Raw genomic sequence first — 19,022 nt, 5'->3', positions numbered from 1 at the left:
TGGTTAAATATGCAGTCACTAAAGTATAGAAATCCATTCTGTTTTCCTTAAAGGCCTTAAATAAATTGTTATCTCTGGTTATTAGAAAATACAAAATAACCCAGAGAGAATGAACTTCCATAACTTTTCTCAATTTGTATGGATGGCTGAGAAGATCTCTGGGCCTCAGGAGATTGAAAATTGGAATAATAAAGTTCTGAATCAGCTTATGGCCTTCTTCTGTTACTGAGCATCTGCTCTCACTAAGCTGCAGACAAGTCATTGCTAACAAGTGTTTCTTGTCAATGGGTGTTAGCCATAATCTTTTGTTCCTTTTTCCTCTCATTTTCTGTAGTTTTTAAAATTTTTGTTCACATAAATAATAGTTATTTCTCTTTGTTAAATCGAGCTATTGTATGGTTTATAGAAGTAAATGACAGGATTGGACCGGATGCTAATTCTAGGCTAAGCTAAATACTGTTGTCATGGTAATGATATTTTTTTTTTTAAATATTCATTCATTTTCGCAAATATATTCATTGTTTATTTTTTTCCTTTGTCAATAATATAACTGTTACATGAAAACTTTATGTCAAAGCAAATTCCACATTTGGAACAAGTTGTCACACCAAAACCTTTTTTAATTAACAAACATTTGTCGTACCTTCTTGTAGTTTGTTTTCAGCACAAATATTTCCTAATTAGTTATCAGTTCTGTTGTTTTCCAGCTTCAGTACTTATGAAAAAAGCAGTAAAATTGTACTGTTCTAATTTTTATCATTATTAGATTGAATCCTTTTTAATATTTTTACATTTTTATGTTAATTGAAATGTGTCGCATTTAAAATGTCAGTCGGTTATATTGTAGTTCAGCAGAGCTGTATAAAGTTGTCAGATTTCTATTTCATATTTTTGACTCCTTGGCCATCAGACCTTTGCCAGTGAAACATTAGCTCACAAGTTTGCTGCACTTGACTCTTAAATTACTCAGCTCTTAGTTAGTTTATGTCTGCAGATATTTCAGTCTGGGCCTCTGACAACTCCGGCAGTGTCTTAAATTATTTGTATTGTGTTTATGCTTTATATCATGCTGAGTGCAGCAAAGTGACTGAGCTGTATATAACTAACTCTTTGTATCAGATACAGTGCATCTGTAACCTGCACCAGTTAACGCTTGTGCTCAGTATTATTGTAGAGTCCTGTGTTTGCTGCACAACAGCTGTGCCGGAGCTGTTTCCTCAGGAGGACACTTTCAAAAGTCAACATGTGCTTGCTTTATAGTGTTTGAAAAATACAACAGACAGTCTGCAAAATATTTATCTTAAGCGGCACAGGACACTGCTTGGGTCCTAGACAAATTAAAACAACTTCAGTACTGCTTTCACTTGCAGAAGTTAAAATACTTCTGGCTCTACACAGGGTAGATGCAAGGGAAAGCTGTAAATCACTTTAAGCTGCAGCAGTACATAAATGCAGTGGTGCAATCATTTAATGAAGGACTTATTCAATAAGTGTGACAGCTATTTAAATTTTGCTCCTTTTTGTGCCCTTTCAGAGATCAGGAATGGCAACCTGAAGAGCATCCTTGGCCTCTTCTTCATCCTGTCGCGCTATAAGCAGCAGCAGCAGCAACAGCAGCAGTACTACCAGTCCCTTGTGGAGCTCAGCCAGCAGACCAGTACCACTGCACCGTCCACCAGCAGCCTCAAGACACAAGAGATGCAGTCCAGGTATGCAGCTTCCAGATGGTTCTTTACAGTAATTTATTGCTGATTTTGACCTGATTTGGACCAGAAACCGAGCAGAAGGTAGAGGCAGTGCAGTCCCACTGGTCTGAGTTAGTAGATTGGTTCTCTCATGTCATATTTGTTATGTTTGGATGATTATTTATGTCCAGTTTAAATTTTTGCTAACAGAATAATGGGGTGAACGACTGCTGAGTTGTTCTCAAAAAGAAAATGCTAGTGATTAAGATTCTGCTGCATCAGCTTAAGGGCTTGTGACTAGGATGTGTCAGGATTCATGATATCAAAGCAAAGAAGTGATTTTATTTCTTATCCTTATTTTTGGATTTTGTTTTTCTCTTTAGTTGTGTTGCTAAATATGCTAATATCTACTGTTATCATGAAAACAGTAGTCTTAGATTAAATCTAACATTTCAGTTGATCATTTATTTATCTAAACCACAAAGTCGAGCATGTAATAGCCATGCTGCTCATGTTTTTGTTCCTTTTTTACATTAAAAATACTTCTTGATTATTAGGTTAAAAATTCAACTGCAGTTAGCTTTTGATATGCTAGACGGCTAAATTAAAATGCTTCTGCATGCAGAAAGTTAGCTGTTTCCCATAGTCTCTAGTAACTGATTAACATAAATATGAGAGATTAATGTTCATTTTAAGGTGCGTCCACATGAAGATGGAACCGATTGTGTTTCCGTCCAGAAATGTCTGCATCTCCACAAAGCCAACTGTAGGATGTGTGCACATGTCTCCCACAGCACAGGCCTGTAATACAGGTCTGTACTGTAACGCTACCACAGCAATACACCAACAACAACAACATGGAGCATGTACACAAACTTGAGTGATATAAGCAAACTTTCAGAGATGAATGTGGAGAATTAAAGCTGAAAAGGAATTTGGATTTTGGATATTTTACATATTTTGCAGTAACCTCTGCAACATGAACCCTTTGCAATGTAATGTACCATTGTTAACTTGTAGCTGTTGGCTTTCCACATGCAGGCTGAGGTAGAGATGTGAGCATGTCACCATTGGTTCAGGAAAGATGCGCATGGTTGCAAAGAAAGAAAGAAAATGGCTAACTTTTTTTTTTCAATCTATTCAATTTGGGATTTTTTTTTTTTAAGTCTCTCAGAATACCAGATCCATGTGGATGAAGCATCCAAACAATGAAAAACATATACACTTTAACTCATATCAAGAAAGCTATAACTTCACTTCTCCCTATAAAAAGTTTTACACTTTTCCAATAATCAGTGGATGGTGATTTTCCTTTTGTTTGTTAGCTACAGGTGGCAGTTCGGAGTAGAAGTGCTGGCAGTCAGAGGCGGTGAAAGCAAAGAGAGCCTGTCCTTGTGTGATGTAAATAGACAGAGCAGGCCTTAGAGGAGCATCTAAAGGAAAGCCTGACATGCCACACATGAGCAGCATTCCTCATGACCAGATCAAGTTCTTGCTCACCGACGTTGGCAATGCTGAGTTGAGCTGCTCCGTGCTCTTTTCTGTTAGGGTTTGTGTCCGTGAAATCAGCCCTATAAGTGCGGTTAGTTTCACACAAGGAGAGCGTATGTATGTAAGATGATACTGGCAACATCTTTGGCTTTGCTCCATTTGGACGAGTAAGAAAATGGTAGCAGTGGGGTCACTGTATGGTATATTTAAAATGACGTCCGGGGTTATTCAGGACACAGCTGTCTTCCACCCCCACAACAGGTGGACAATGCTCTCACACATACACACTAAACAGAGAGGAGTTTGAAGCTCAGTGTAATATTGCAAACATACCAAATTAATTCACCCACACACTCTGACATTATTTACCATTTCCAGCAGTGCATCTTTAGGGCTTGTGTAGAAACTAATAGAAATATAAAGATGCAGTTCACATCCTCTGAAGAGTCCCAGTTCATTTCCACATAGATCTTCTGTCTTCACTGTGTCACTGTGGACTGAAGCATTCATCACATCTGATTGCTGAAGGCCAAAGAGGAAATCAGGGCATCTTTCTTTGTCTGTGGGTGATAAAGGAAGCCATTACTATGTGGAATATTAAGGAACCTTTGCTTTCCGGCCTCCTCCTCCACACTGAAAGAGCATGTACATGTGTGGAGAATTCATTTGGTTTAGAAGCTAAAGACAGTGTCCAGCCGCTGTAACTATAAAATGCTCAAGTCACTTGTGGGTTGTTAAGTTCCAGCTTCTCTGGGATATGCATGTGCTTTTAAGTGAAAATAAATCGCATGATCAACTATGTGTAAGTCACACATCAGACACATATGAAGCTTTTTTTTTTTTTTGCATGCAATATGTTATTTTGTTCTAGGTTGGTTGAAGAGGCAGGAAACCAGTATTTAAATTGTGTCCATTTGTTTGTTAATAATGCAGCACAAAAAGGAGATGTAAGAGACTCTTGATTATGTCAAATTTGCATTTATCTCACATCCAGAAGAAACTGGCAAAACATTTATACAGCTTTGCTTCTAGTATAGGTGCTTCCAAGTTGGACAATTCCATGTTGGTGATTATTTTTAGCTAAATTCATGGTCTACATTCTCAATCTTCTCAGATTTATATGCATATTATTTCATGCAGACTGAGTTGCTACTTTTAATGCTGCCTTCACGTTCCAGCCCTCCTCTGCTGTTTGAGATGTTCAGACTGTCAAGGAAGAACAAGGCATTGAATCAGGGAAAGAAAACTTTCATTGAAAGTGTCTGGCAGCATTTATGTTCAATAACATAACTTCAAAGATATTCTTGACACCTCCCTGGAGAGTGTTCTGGATATGTCCCCCATGCAGCAGGCCCTGATGAAGACCCAGGGCATTCACAGGGGACTATATCTGTTGGCTGGCCTTGGAACATCTTGGGTTTCCCATGAATGAACTGAAAGAAATGGATGGGGAGAGGGCAGTGTAGACCTCGTGCTTAAATTGCTGCTTTGTTATAGAAAATGGATCGGTGCTTTTAAAAGCACCGATCCATCCACCCCCCCCCCCACCCCCACCCCCACCCTCATTTTTATTGTCTTAAATAATTATGGTAGCCTTTGCTGAGGCCTTCTTAACCCAGAAAAGATCACATGCCAAAAGAACTGAAGAAAAATCTCATCTGCATATTGCCATTCTGCAATTTATATCATTCCAGATAAATTATATTTAAAGAAAAAACTCAAACGACTGCTGTTGCACTGTAGTCATTTAGATTCCTTTACAACAACGACCGGTTTTGCTTGCAGTGTCATGTCAAAACAAAGGTAAATCCAATTAAGTTTAATTGCAGCTGAACACAAGCATTTCATGATGACATTAGTTGTTAATCTTGTGGAAGAAATCTCTGAAATGAAAGATGCAACACTTTGCTCGAATGTAACTTTAACAGGGCTGGGATTGTGATTTTCATTTCTCCTTACAAATATGAAACGTAGAGTATCCTATCTACACACTTCAGGTACATGTCATGCATTTATGAGAAAATGGGCTACAGTGAGTATTAGATTTGTGTCATATTGACTTAGAGTCAGATCCTTTAGAATTAAACTGCCTTCTTAATCTGTGGTTGCATCTTCCTTGCAGCATCTTCTGCAGGATTTGAGGTTGTCACTTAAAGTTAAGCTCATATAGTTCTAATGTTGATCAAATTATAATTTTTTGGAGGTTTCATAGCCGACTGATGCAAACCTCCTGCCACCCCATCCTCCAACTTTAAAAGAACTAATTGAAACTTTTTAATTCACATTTTAGATTGATTAGTTCCTGTAAGCTTCAGTTTTTAGAGTTTTTAACTTATCGAATGATCTCTGGCAGATTTGCATAAGCAGATACACGAGTTCCCATTTGGCATGGTCCACATGTAGAGTTGTGGTATGAGGAGCTTTCTATAGACAGCACCTGCTGGCCTGACTGGTGTCTCTGGGGCAGAGGGTGAGATATGTGTGACTGCGTGTTTAAAGGGAAACTCCCCATTGGACAGAATGAGACAGCTCGGAGCCGCAGGAGGCTCTCGGCGCTCTACAAGGCAAGAGGGGCCCAAACCTCGCAGGGCGCAGAACACCCTCCCTCTTTAATTCATCATGTCCCGGGGCGAACAAGTTGACCCCCTGGTATGGCGCTCCTCATGTCTGCCAACCGCCGTGTCTCACGACAGGAAGAGTCGTTTGCCATATGGGAAAGCTAACAGCTCGGCCAAGACTGAGCCGTCTCATAGGTAGAGTCATAGCTTGCATAGAGTGTGTGTTAGAGGGACAGTTTGGATCAGAGGATGGATTAATGTTACTGACATCATGAACTGGTAAATGGTTTGGTTCTATTTCTTTCTTATTCTGGATGGTTTCCATAGATAATGGATTTATGTTTATCTTTTTTCCCCAAACGGTTGCTAATCCACTGGCTGGGTATGAGCCATTCAGGCCTGATCAAAGTCATGAGGTGAAGTCATAAATTAGTTTTTACACATTACCAGGAGGAATTTTTAGTCAGTGTATCCTCAGTTTGATTTCAGATTTGCAGTTTTGTTGCAATCTAAAACAATTAGGAGAAAAATTGTCCAATATATTTACTGAAATGAGTTGATGCTATGCAGTTGCAATTACTATCAACTCTTAATAACATTCACAAGTATTTTTAATCCCTTAAACATGTCTAATTACTTCATTTTCAAGTATTTACATTCAGTATGATAATTTCAGAACTAGCTAAAGAGAAATTACATGAAAGTTAGAAGTTTTGTTTGCTTCTTGCTTAAAGATTGCATAACAAGCTTACTGCACAGTTGATTTGACACTGAAATTAGGCTGCCATCAAATGTGTGTCGGAACTCAAGCAACAAATCTGCAAATATCTGATGACATCTTAATATCTGTTGTCATCATACTGATGTGAGTGTGCTGATTGATCTTAAAAACCCATTAGTTCGTGTCTGACCTCAGCGTTGTTGGTGTAATTAGCTCAAACTTATATTATTGACATTCAGTGTTGCAGTGACAGAGTTCAATATTGTTTGTATGTGTGCTGCAGTGTCACAGGCCATTAAATAGAGGCCTTGTTCGTGCATGTTCTGCTCAATCAGAAGAGATAGAATATCTTAGATGTTGTGGGTTTGACATGAAGCCAGATAGGAAAATAATATACTACTGCTTTCATGTGGCTTTGCATTTTATATAGTTGGAGTTCAGTGGGAGGGGTGAAGAGAGATCTTGTTGTAGAACAATATGCACAACACCCCTCATTTTTTAACCATCTTATGAATTCCTTTTGTGTTCTGCATGAAACATGCATATTTTATTTTAGCTCAAATTCCAACAGACTCTGTTGTCTTTAAATATAACACCCTTCAGACTAAGTGGCTTCTGCAAGCCCACTGAAAATAAGCAAAAATAAAGAAATTACAGAAAGAAATGGGTAAAAGCTTTCTTAAAGAGGTGTTCCAAATTAAATTTTTACCCATAAAAGCATTTTTATTGTGTGGTAGGCTTTGTTAGTGTTACAGGTTACTGTTGCCTGTGCTGAGGTTAATGGGGAATGTGGACCACAAAGAATGTTACTGGGAGTGAAAATTTAATGTTATTTGTGACTTCAGTGAGTTAAGGTGTACATATTTAGCAAGACACTTTTATTGGACGGTTAAGAAAATGTTTGTATGTATTTAGCAAGGCATCATTAACCAGTGTCCCATCTACCATCTAGTTTCTTATTAACAAAGGTCACTCATCATTATTGTAATTACATCCTGCTCTGTTTCCCTGGAGCTGGTTAGCATAACATGGCATCATGAACTCTCACAAGATCAATCAGAAATGCACAGTGACATTTTATCACTAATGTTTTGACAGGTATTTGTTCACAGTAAGAGGTTTGTGTGTGAAAGAGACCAGTTCATTTATGTTGCAAATTTGCATTGGCGAGATTCATGCATTTACCAAAATATTTACTGGCAAACAAATAAAAAAAATCTATCAACTTTAAACCAGTTTCAATGTTTCTGGGGTGAATGGCTTGTCTTTGCTTGCTAAATTGATACTTTCGTCACTTCAGGACAGTAATTGATTAAATGTTGGCAAGTCAAGCAGAATTTCAAGCAGATAACTGCACTCTGAAAGCACAAGAGGAGAGAATTCAGTAAGACTGCAGTGCGTCATTTTTTCACCAGTATAGGTAGTTTATTGTCCGTCTTGTCCACTTTCTTTCACTGAAGCCAAACCAGCAGCCCACATACACACAACAGAGAGCAACTTGTTCCTCGTCAGAGAAAAAGGACATCTATGCAGGCTGCCTCCTCTGTCGTTCAGCTCGAACACAGCGGAACAGCTCTCCATGATCATTGTAGAGAGCAGTTTATCTGTGAAGTCTTGTTTGGACTGCTTTTACTGTGTGGCTGGAACTGCTTGGAAAACTCGAGTTTTCAGCCTGTGGAAGGTAACATCTGCAACTAGTTAGATTATCTTCTGTAAATTAATTTAGCTTGTTTTTATTGTGCAACAGCCAAGAAGACAAGATAGCATTTCATACTGCTGCTAAACGGGAGTTTGTTCTAGTTATCTGCATTTTCTGGAATAAACCAACCAACTGGGATGTCATCCTAATGGTCTCAACATCTTGTGCTCGTTTTCGGTTGATTAGTTTCTCTGTTGGATTTTAGTTTACAGAGGGAAATTCATGTACCTTAAAAAGAGGATGCCCTGTCTGAAGTATATGTGGTGTTTCTGTTTCTTTTTTGCGTGTGTATGTTGTTCAGATTATGTTTATATCCTAGTTAGCATGCATCTCACCTTGCTTCTAATTATGCATTAATTATCTGTGATCCCTTCACAAAGCATATAGCCAGACTATCATTCAGGCTTTGCATGGGACTGATTGTGAAGGTGTGGTGGGGTCATCACAAAGTAGCGTTTGCTTTTAGATTCAGGCAAGGCTTTTAAATCTTTGCTTCCCATCAAATACAACAAAGCTGTTCTCACTAATGTATGATTTTATTTTTGGTGTCAGATTTTGAAACAAGTCTGAAATTGTTAAGACTACAGGTGAACCTGCAGTCACTTTCAAAGAATAAGAATAAGTTCTTCATTTAACAGAGCAGAGACAGTAAAGGTCTCCTGCTGTAGGACAGAGACCTCACTCTTGCATGGTAGCGGATCAGCTAACACCGGTGCTGTTGGTGACCTCCTTTTTGCCCTGCACCATCATCAATTTGGAATTTGGTTTTCATAGCATGAGAAAATCAATGTGCGGCAGGAGAGCATGTAAAAAATGTGAATTGTGTGACGCTCACACTTGGGAAGCCTGAATCTCTGAGCCGATGCATTGACTTCCACCAGACCTGAAGATCACAAACATTCTGTATTGGTATTCAGCATCCTTCCTTTAGCCTTTTTTTTTTTTTTTATGTGATCTACATAGGATTGTGAGGTTAGTTCCAGCAGGTATTGCCTTTTCATAGTGAAGACATCTTTAAAATGTAAAGTTACATGGTCATGCAGCCTGTCACAGAGTGATGACCTCTCCCCCTCTCTCTGGGAGGCTCCTTTTATTCCACTCGTGTTATGTATCTGTCGCCAGTTAATATATAATTAGCTGAATCAGCCAAATCATTTTTAGTATCACATATGTTTCTAAGCATTCTGCTTTCTCTGCTCAGTGTCCAGAAAAGGATTCATTATGAAGAGTGGAAAAGTTGCATCTTATCTCCACATTAATGTTTGGATGCATTATATGTTAGCATTCAACCATAGAAGAGGCTGTTACTTCATATATTTGTGTTTTATTCATAATCAGCCTTTAAATAAAACAATTGTTCTGACTTTTTACTTCCTGTTTATCAGTATGCTTCCTACAAACATTGTTTCGTTCCCGGCTAAGCATGTAGGCTATTGTTTTTTTTCAGGGGCAAAGGTTCAGAAGACATTTGTTGAATTCTGAGAAGTGAGAACACTCATGTGTTTCCAAAGTCATGCAGTTTACTCAGGAAAAGCAGTTCTTGCCTTTTTCTTTTTCATCTTTTTTTTTGTTTGTTTACAGGACGTATTAAATGAAAACATCTATAAAACCTCCCTCTGCATGTAGCTGAACTAGTTGCCAGCCGGTGTTACAGTAATTCCCAGCTCAGTGAATGACTAACTGTGACTGGCACTGTGGGCATTTCCTTCACCTCTGCCGCGTGTGTTGTGTGTTTTTGATGCCACAACAAAGTTGTTTGTGAAAGTTTTTTGTGGTCTGTTTTACGTCCGCAGCCATTTAAATGGATTGAGAAATGTTATTGGCTTAGTCATATACTCGTGGTTACAAACATGTGTGAGCCATCATGTGAAAAATCGAAGAAATGTGGCCTGGCTACAGTATTCACCACGTGCTGCTTCTTGTCGTTCACCTGGCTCTCTTTTCCATCCTCTCTGCCTGCATCTGAATGACCGCTCTCACTCACATTATTACATTTAGACATGGAATGAGTAAAAAAAACTCAACAAGCCACTGGTCCCATTCCTCTCTAACTGTGTTAACGGGACGTTCATCATCTTTTCTGCTTGCAGTCTCACAACACGATATGCAAGTCCTCCGGGCCACAGTGGAATAGGATCACCACAGAAGAAAAACACAAGGTAAATACATACACATTTAACTTTATGTTATTGAAAGTTTTTAAAGGAGTGCTTTCTTTTTAGGTGGTTTTTCTTTGTGTTTTTTTTTTTTACTTGTTAGCATGTGTCCCATCATGCATCTCTTGCTCAGTGTTTTAATGGCATTCTATCCTATTTTCACCACTGGGAGGTCAGAGGTTGACAGTTAGACAGCACCTGACTGGGAAGTGTTTATCTAACTTAGCTTTTCCTCCATAGCAGATCTAACTGATGCCTCACAGTGATAGCCCAGCGTGCTATATGCTCCGCATGGTTCTCACTATTACTTTTTCACAACCTTTCAACCTGCGTGCGTGCGTGCGTGCGTGTGTGTGTGTGTGTGTGTGTGTCTGTGTGTGTGTGTGTGTGTGTGTGTGTGTGTGTGTGTGTGTGTGTGTGTGTTTATATATGCATATGTGTCTATGTGTGTGTAAGTTTTGTGTGTGTGCTGAGAAATTCACACACATGGGCTGCATGGACACACCCTGTTCAGCTGTCTGATGCTTGCAGCATTTGTTCTGCTTAGAGACTCTGGGAACCTGCATGTTTGTAAATAATTCCTCTCTCATCACTGCAGAGGGATGGTAAAAATACTGCAGCCAGCAGTCATGGCCCTATGGGTGGGAATGTCCCCCCTCACGTCACTCAAAGCTGCTGCTTTGCAGAAATAGCTCGGTATTTCCAACAAAAACAAGAAGATGAATATACAAACAAAAGATTTAATCACTCTCTTTTTATTTAAGTGACAGTGTAAGCACTTTCATGTCAGAACTTCATGCTAGTACATATCTTATTCATTTCACCTGAAGGTTTTTAACAGTTCTACAATCACAATTAAGTTTGATTTAGTTTACATGGAATATTTCTGTCAAGGCAATGATGCTTTTATGTCTTTTTCACTTTTTCTACAGTTTACTCCAGAAAAACATATCATAGTTATTGTTGGGATAGTTACTCAAAAATAATAATTAGTTACTAGTTACTTTTTACTTCTATGAATTGTAATAAGATACCTTTACTAGTAACTGCATTTGAAAAGTAACTTCACTTTTAATTACCTTCGAGTACTATTTCTTCATTTACCATGGAGATACATGGACATCATAGCCGTATCACTTAGCATGTCTGCGTTGTTTTTGTATTCATGGATGCAAAACAGTGTGTTGAACCATGTTAAGAACAATATCCACGTCTGCACAACAAAATGCCCCTCACTGTAAAATCCACAAACAATGGGATAAAGGAAGTCATGAGGTCACCTGATGCTGACAAATGCCTGGACAGGTTGCTCATTGACTCGGCACTAGTTGAAAGACACCTGTTGCCTGTGCACTGAGTGCATGTCACATGAATATTTTTGTACTTACAAGCAATTTATCGCCACTGGCCGAAACTTCCCATCACCATATCTGTCTCCATCTTCATTTATCGCTCTTTCCTTCACATGAACAGCTACGTCAATCAAATCAATTTCTATAACAACGTGATTAGTCAAACACACACACAGACACACATGCAAGAACCACTTCAAAAGGTCAGAACTTTACACACAAACAAACAGGAGCGCAGCCGAGATCAGATTACCTCTGCCAAGGAGGTTATGTTTTTACCGGTGTTTTATGTGTTTGTATGTGTTCAACATAACTCAAATAGTTCTGGATGGATTTTCATAAAATTTTTAGGAGTTGGAAATGTGAAAAGGAAGAGATAATTTAATTTTGGTGATCTGGATTACCGTTTGGATCAAGGAACTTTTTAAAGGCCTTGGTGGAGGGTTTTCTTGTTCATTACTTTGTTACCCAATAAAGTTTTGTTGTTACTGTAATTAGTTACTCAGTTACCCCAAACATTGAAAAGTAGTTTGTGTACAAAACAGTGTTGCCACAATATTATACATATATATATATATATATATATATATATATATATATATATATATATATATAGATTAATCTTCTGACAGTCATATCTGGTATTTGTTCATACCCTTAAATATGATTCATAAATACAACATTTTGCATGTTTCTTTCTTGAGGGAAGCACATTAAAGCAGATGTCATTGTCAATTATAAACAAGCCTCTAAGTCAGCTTAAGGTGGAAGGAAAGTAAATTATTTTTACAAGATCAGCTACTCTGCATCAGTCCCATTTTACAGGTTGCCATGGTTACATCTAAACGAGACAATAATAGCAAAACATTATTTTATTGGATAGTGTTAGATTTCACAGTGTTTTATTTTATTTTATTTTATTTTACTTTTACTTTTCAACTATATGAATCAAAGTTCATCTCAAGGCAGTTTTAAAGATCCAGTCCAACTCATTTAAACTCTAACTTAGTTTGTTCAGTTCAATCCCATTTAAATTAAATTCATTATAATCTACATTGGAATTTATTATAATTGTTTAATGTCAGGCTGCTCAATGGCATAGTGGTTAGCATCGTGGCCTCACAGCAAGAAAGTGGTATGCGTGGGTTCTCTCCAGGTACTCCAACTTCCTCCCACCATCCATAGGCATGCATGGTAGATTAACTGGTTACTCATAATTGTTTCTTTGAATGAGTGTGCACATGAATGGTTGATTGTCTCTCTGTGTTGGCCCTGCAATGGACTGGCGACCTGTTCAGGGTGTACCCTGCCTCTCGCTCAATGATTGCTGGATAGACTCCAGCTTCCCTGCGACCCTTAATTGGACTAAGGAGTTCAGGAAATGACTGACTGACTGTTTAATGTCAAGTCATAAAAGCTACATAATTAGCTAAATCAACAGATCACATCTAATCTTCTCTTTTATTTAATCCTACAACCATTGGTTAGTGTGAGTCTATGAGAATGCACATATAGCACATTTCAGAAGCTGAAAAAGCCCAGTACCTATGCAGAATTTAGATGATCAAAATGTCCTTTTCCACTTCATAAACCATTAACCTTATAAAATCTGTGAAAAGGACTGTCTGCTGCCCTTGCAGTGTGTACTGTTAGATTTTACTGTGAAAAGGCCTATTAAAAAGAAACCTATGTTATTTTGTTTTTGCTACAGTTGTTCACCACTGATAAAGAGTTTTCCAACTTTAACATGTGTTTTAGCTCCATCCCACTACTGATTTTCAATGTACATTTTCTGTTAGCATAAAACTAATCCATAACTGTACATCCCATCATACGCTTTGATATTAGTGGTTTAAACAGTACGGTGCTGTCCTTCATTATACTAGCAGTAGGGGGGGTTGTCTGATACTTTCTCAACCACCTGCTTGCATTGATATATATCATTTTGATAAGGCCAATGTGCCTCTAGCAGGTAGTGTGGGTGCCATGTTCTCAACCTTACACTCTGGCAGATAGAAAGTGGTTTTGTAGGAAGTTGGCTTGACATAAGAGAGGGTTGGTTTCTGTATCCAGCCTCACTGGCACAATGTTGACAGAGGAAATGAGAAGTGCTCTCTCCTCTACAGGGACTGCTTTCCATCATGAATGAATGACAGGCCACAATATCTCATCTCGCAGTCAGCCTGCAGATCCATCAATTCTGTAACAAAATCCCTGTCCAGAAATTGCATTACACTTCTCTCTCCACTTCCATTTTGCTGATGCATGATCTGACCTGTATTTTTGAGGATGAAAGAATCTTGTGATGAAAGGGACTTCCTCCTGATTTCCATCTAAATTGCCGCAATCTGTCCCTCATTTTCAACTGTTTATCTATTATTTTGTCTTGTCTGGGTTTTCAGCTACAGTCTCATCTTCCTCTGACTTTAAACCAACACTGCATGTTTTACTGCCATTCTCTTATTTCTTTTTTTTTTTTTTTTATCCTTTTAGTCCTTTCTCCCTTTAATTTCATTATCTAACAGTCTTGTCTAACCTTTTCCTCCTTGACATAATCAATGCAAGCTTCCAGCAGACAGTGCAGTCACCTTTGTAGGATCTCTGATTGAATTTACAACTCTGACAGCGACTCTGACTCTGCATTATGTGTTTGTTGCTGTGCAGTGCTAGTCCATCTGGTTCAGCTCAACACCACTTCTGGTTGCAGCTCCATGCATTCACTCAGGAAAAGCACTGGAGCTGCTCTCAGAACTGGATCAGCATCTCTGAACCGTCTGCTGTTGCTACGGATGAACACAAGGATGTGAAAATAAGCTGCCTTTGAGTTTTAGCAAATAAACATATCAGCATCACAAATTTCCTGCTTCTTGATGTATCTTATCTTATCTTATCTTATCTTATCTTATCTTATCTTATCTTATCTTATCTTATCTTATCTTATCTTATCTTATCTTATCTTATCTTATCTTATCTTATCTTATCTTATCTTATCTTATCTTATCTTATCTTATCTTGTCAACAATAGAAGAGACAGTGCAGCAGATGCTTAACCATGCAGTTTAAAGCTCAACCTGTTTTTCCTCACCAGCGGTTTGGCATCTTTTGTAATAGTTAATGACTGTCTTGTTATTATTAACAAGAGGAAGAAGAACTTATGGAAATTAGGCAACGGGTAGCATTCAGGTGACATGATGGCTAACCACCATGCACTCACCCATATATGTTTTTATTCTAAGCCTACATTGTACATTTTAATCCAGAAACATGCTTCTTTCTTTTTAAATATGTAAAATTTAAATGTGTTTATGATGATAAAAGTGATAGAAAAGTAAAAATTGAAAGCAGCTGGGAAATGTCACACCAACAAAGCTCTGGCATGCAGCACTAAAACATGACCAATCAAATGAAAAAAGGATGGTATATGAAGCAGGGGCATTGTAATCTTAACTTTATTTCTTGATTAATTTATTCATTTGTTTATTTATTAATGTATTTATTTGTTCAGCTCTGATATTCATTATTGTATTGGCCTTGTTATATAATTAGTTCCATCTTGGTGTCTTTTTTTCTAACTAGAAAAATACCTCTCCTCTTAACCAGGAGATTTATCTATACCACATGAAGATCTGCCCTTTATTAAGATAAATTTCAGAGTGACAAAATGCGACTCAATAAATGCAGAATGTTTTCCCAATGCTGACCAATGCAGGATTGTAAAAGCCACTTTTCTCTCCAACATCGCAGCTGCATCTGCAGTGCAGACACAAGTGACATATTCTACAAAGCAAATCGATTAACTTTCAGAGTCAGAGACTCCCAAGTTGAAAAATCTTTTTTTTCCCTTATTGAATAGAGAAAAACTAGGCTATGAATGAAAAGACACATACTCTTCTGCTCTTTGCTCCTCCACAGCACATTTTCCCAACTATGAATTATTTAATCTGCTTCACAATTGCCTGCACACAAATCTTTTTGTGTTCTTGCTGTCTTGTTTTCTCTTTTTTCTTTCCTTCCATTTGTTAAACTTTAGATCAGATTTCCTTTGGCACAAAACATTCAAACAATCTAAAATGATTGTGAGGGGAAAAAAACCAGTCTTATTTCAGGCACAAAACTCTATCTTTGGAATAGGTCGACTGGCATCATCTCAAAGCAGAAACAGGATAGATGGTGGAAATAGATCCAGATTGTCAAATGTCTTCACATGATCTTTGAGTCAAGTTTGTTTCTAATGAAAATAACTAATAAATGAATGAAAACATCTGGTGAAGTCAAATGAAAAACACTGTGTGGCGTTATTGTTCAGCAACAGCAGGCTTTTAATTTGATTATTTGTGTAATTTTCTTCTGGGAGTCGTAAAAAATCTCCAGCTGCAGCAAAGCAAATCAACATGTGACACTGGCAGCTCTAACTGTGTCAGGGGGAAAAATTCCTGAAGATAGCACTGTGGGTGGCTTGTCTTCGTATTTGTGAATATGGTGGAAGTAAAAGAAATAAACTTTTGTCATATGAGACTAAGATGGGCCACAATTCTTTCGTGTTTTTACTTTTCACTTTTCAGAACAGGCCTGACAGATGTCTATCAACTTTTTATGAGACAACCTTTCAAAGTTACCATCTTCTTTTATCCTCTTCTCCTTAACCCACAAGGGAACTCACACTTCCTCTCATTCAACACTCTCCTGTTCTTTTTACTGATACACAGTTCAGGGTCAGATTTCAAGACATCTTTGCAGGACTCTTTTAGCCAAAACTGAGCTTAAAGTCGATTTGACACAACGGAATATTTACTTTCAGGATCAATTTATTATTTTCATGCATGTCAGACCAAAATGCTTGTAAAACTGGGAAGACCGTAGAAGTGAGTCTACTTCCCACACATATTCAAATTCCTGCTATTTTCATGTTGCCAGGTAAAAGATTAAGATGCACTAAAGTACTGAAAATTGTTATTTAGAAGTGTAATTTACGCTACAGTTCAACTTTAAATGGACTTTTACGTAAACAGCAGTCGACCTTGTTTCCAATTACTTTTATGGTTACAGCAGCTAATTCTTTGTTTGCACGCAGAAAGTTGAAAAAAGACACAATAAATATTTACTTGGTCTTTGAATTGTTGATAATCAAGTATCATGTAGACATTAAAAGACTTTAAACATCTTGTGAAGAATAAGTTACATCTCTGACAGGTGAGACAAACAGTTGTAATTTCTCTGACCAAGAGTTGCATGTGGTCATGTTGTGGTTACAAACAGAAGAGATTTATAGATAAAAACCATTCATCTAACTGATTATTTCAGCATTAAATTGATGTCTTGTATGGCAGGTTACCCGGTCCTTCCAGAGTACCTGCTGCAGGCAGCGGGGCCTCCAGGAGCCCAGGCTCATCCAACCTCAACCGTCGAAGCCAGAGTTTCAACAGCATCGACAAGAACAAACCTCTTCAATATGCAAGTGGCAATGATAGAGGTAAGAAATATTGCTGCCTGTTTCGGTGACCACAGTTCTTCCACTCACTGAAGATGAACACTTCCAAAAGCTGACTCTATGCTGGGATTAGAGATGATGTTTGATGAGAAGTCTCGTTTACATTCTCCGACCCAGCCACATGATGGCACCCCTCACACAATCCAGCTCAAACAGAAAAGCCATCAGCCACAGAAAAAGCCAGTCCTCTGCTCCAGTCTTAACCAGCCTGCTGAATCATCCCCAGCTCTTTATTCCAAGTGAGTTATAATGATGCTGTTAAGTGGAGGCGGTGGAAACATTTCAGAGATGGCCACAGGGGCAAATTCAGGCGGCTGCTCTGTCAAGCATGATCAAGCTGTTGAGAGCAGTTGTGCTTTTGAGGAAAAGCTCTTAAAGTGTGAGGTTAACATGTTATTTAACACTAAATTAATCATGTTATGAGTGAAGATAATATTTCATAGTCTTTTAAAAACAAATTTGTTGTTGCTGAAAGCTCAAAAATTCTCCCATGACTTATTTATCTTAACTTATTTGCAGCTCAGATCAATTAAATATATCTGGGTTTTTTTTAATAATAAGTAATGTAAAATGATTCCGGATATATCCAATGCTAAAACATTTGCTTTGGAGAAAATGTTTGATTACAAAGTTTGGATCAATTTTAATCCCAAAAGATTTTTCTGGTGTTGCAAAATGTGTGTTCACCCTTTTTAAACCTGCATTAAACTTAAGAAAACAAAACAGGAATGTACGACAAGAAAAGGATGATTGTAAAAATAGTACGAGCACATGTTAAAGTTAAATGTAGGATGTTGATTTTTCTTTACTGTGTGCCTTAAAACAAACCGTCAGCCTGCAGGGATGACACTCCAGCCTCTGGAGCTTCGCTGCAGGGGAGATGAAACCATATAATGGTTGGAAAAAAAAGAAAACAAACAAAGAAGAAAAGAAAAATCAATTGTTGAGAAATGTCAAGAATGCAGCCCAAAGCTTCAGGGCAGCGCAGGAGACAGAGAAACATGCAGAATGTGTCTTCACCTTTGTGAAATAATTTCTGTTTCCTCAGCATGAAATATTTTATTTCACTTTCTTTTATTTATCTTTTTTACTTTATTATACATCTATGTCCTCGTGTACTGAAAATGTATTACTTTCCATTCTTACAAACATTATTGCATTTTGTTGCCTCACAAATGTACATTTAAGCTTAAGCCAAATATACTGAAGCATGAAAAATGAAATATTATTGCAGCTTAGATTTGACAAAAGAATGTTGCTGATTTTACTGCTTGTTTGATATGATGACGAGGAGGCTCAGTTGGGGAGCTGCTGACTTCCTGTAGCAGAAAGATTATTTTATTATCTGTGCGATAGTGATATGATGTGCTAAGCAGCTGCAGACTAGTGAAGGAAAACAGCTGCACACACAGCTGCATATGTGTGTGTGTCACTTCAAGCATGAATAGGCTCTTAAACCCAGACATCCATGTCTCTGTCTCTCTAAAGGTTGTGTGTGTCTGCGTGAGGATATGCTAGCAAGAGGGTTCACCACCGCCCAAAAGAAGTGGCTTTTATTTCATGGCAGCTGAGGCAAAAGAAAAAAAGAGACTGTTGCTACGGCAACACCAAGTCACCGTACGGTGATAAGTGTAGTGGCCCTGCAAACAGCCTCAAGGGTGGGGATGAGACGGGGGTGAGGGATCTATAAAGATGGGGTTAATTGACTGGACACGCAAGCGGACATACAGCACTTGTAATCTCCTACATTTATGTTCAGAAACTATCTGAAGCAGCGCTGAAATATGATGAGGTCATATCGAGGACACACATGTATGTACTAGAGTACTCGCCCAGACGTCCACGTTTATATTGGTATCACATGTGAAGAAG

At 38.1% G+C, this 19,022-nt stretch overlaps 1 protein-coding gene across 6 annotated transcripts in view; it reads left to right on the top strand.

Moving 5' to 3' along the window:
* The window catches only part of nav3 (neuron navigator 3), a gene marked incomplete at its 5' end in the record, with an annotated part of 209,255 nt that overhangs the window by 75,206 nt on the left and 115,027 nt on the right, over positions 1 to 19,022 (top strand). For 5 of the 6 annotated variants that reach the window (XM_079263304.1, XM_079263306.1, XM_079263303.1 and 2 more), the window contains 3 exons: positions 1,535 to 1,709; positions 10,245 to 10,313; positions 16,990 to 17,132. In XM_079263304.1, coding sequence (XP_079119430.1) covers positions 1,535 to 1,709; positions 10,245 to 10,313; positions 16,990 to 17,132 — 387 coding nt within the window. Of the gene's footprint in view, positions 1 to 1,534; positions 1,710 to 5,920; positions 6,014 to 10,244; positions 10,314 to 16,989; positions 17,133 to 19,022 lie in introns of those variants that run through there. The other variant, XM_079263307.1, reaches the window with a different exon arrangement.

This window comes from Telmatherina bonti (assembly GCF_933228915.1).
Source record: "Telmatherina bonti genome assembly, chromosome: 23".
Classification (NCBI taxonomy): domain Eukaryota; kingdom Metazoa; phylum Chordata; class Actinopteri; order Atheriniformes; family Telmatherinidae; genus Telmatherina; species Telmatherina bonti.
Note: the sequence above shows the minus strand (reverse complement) of the source record. Positions and strands in the feature narration are given on the sequence as shown.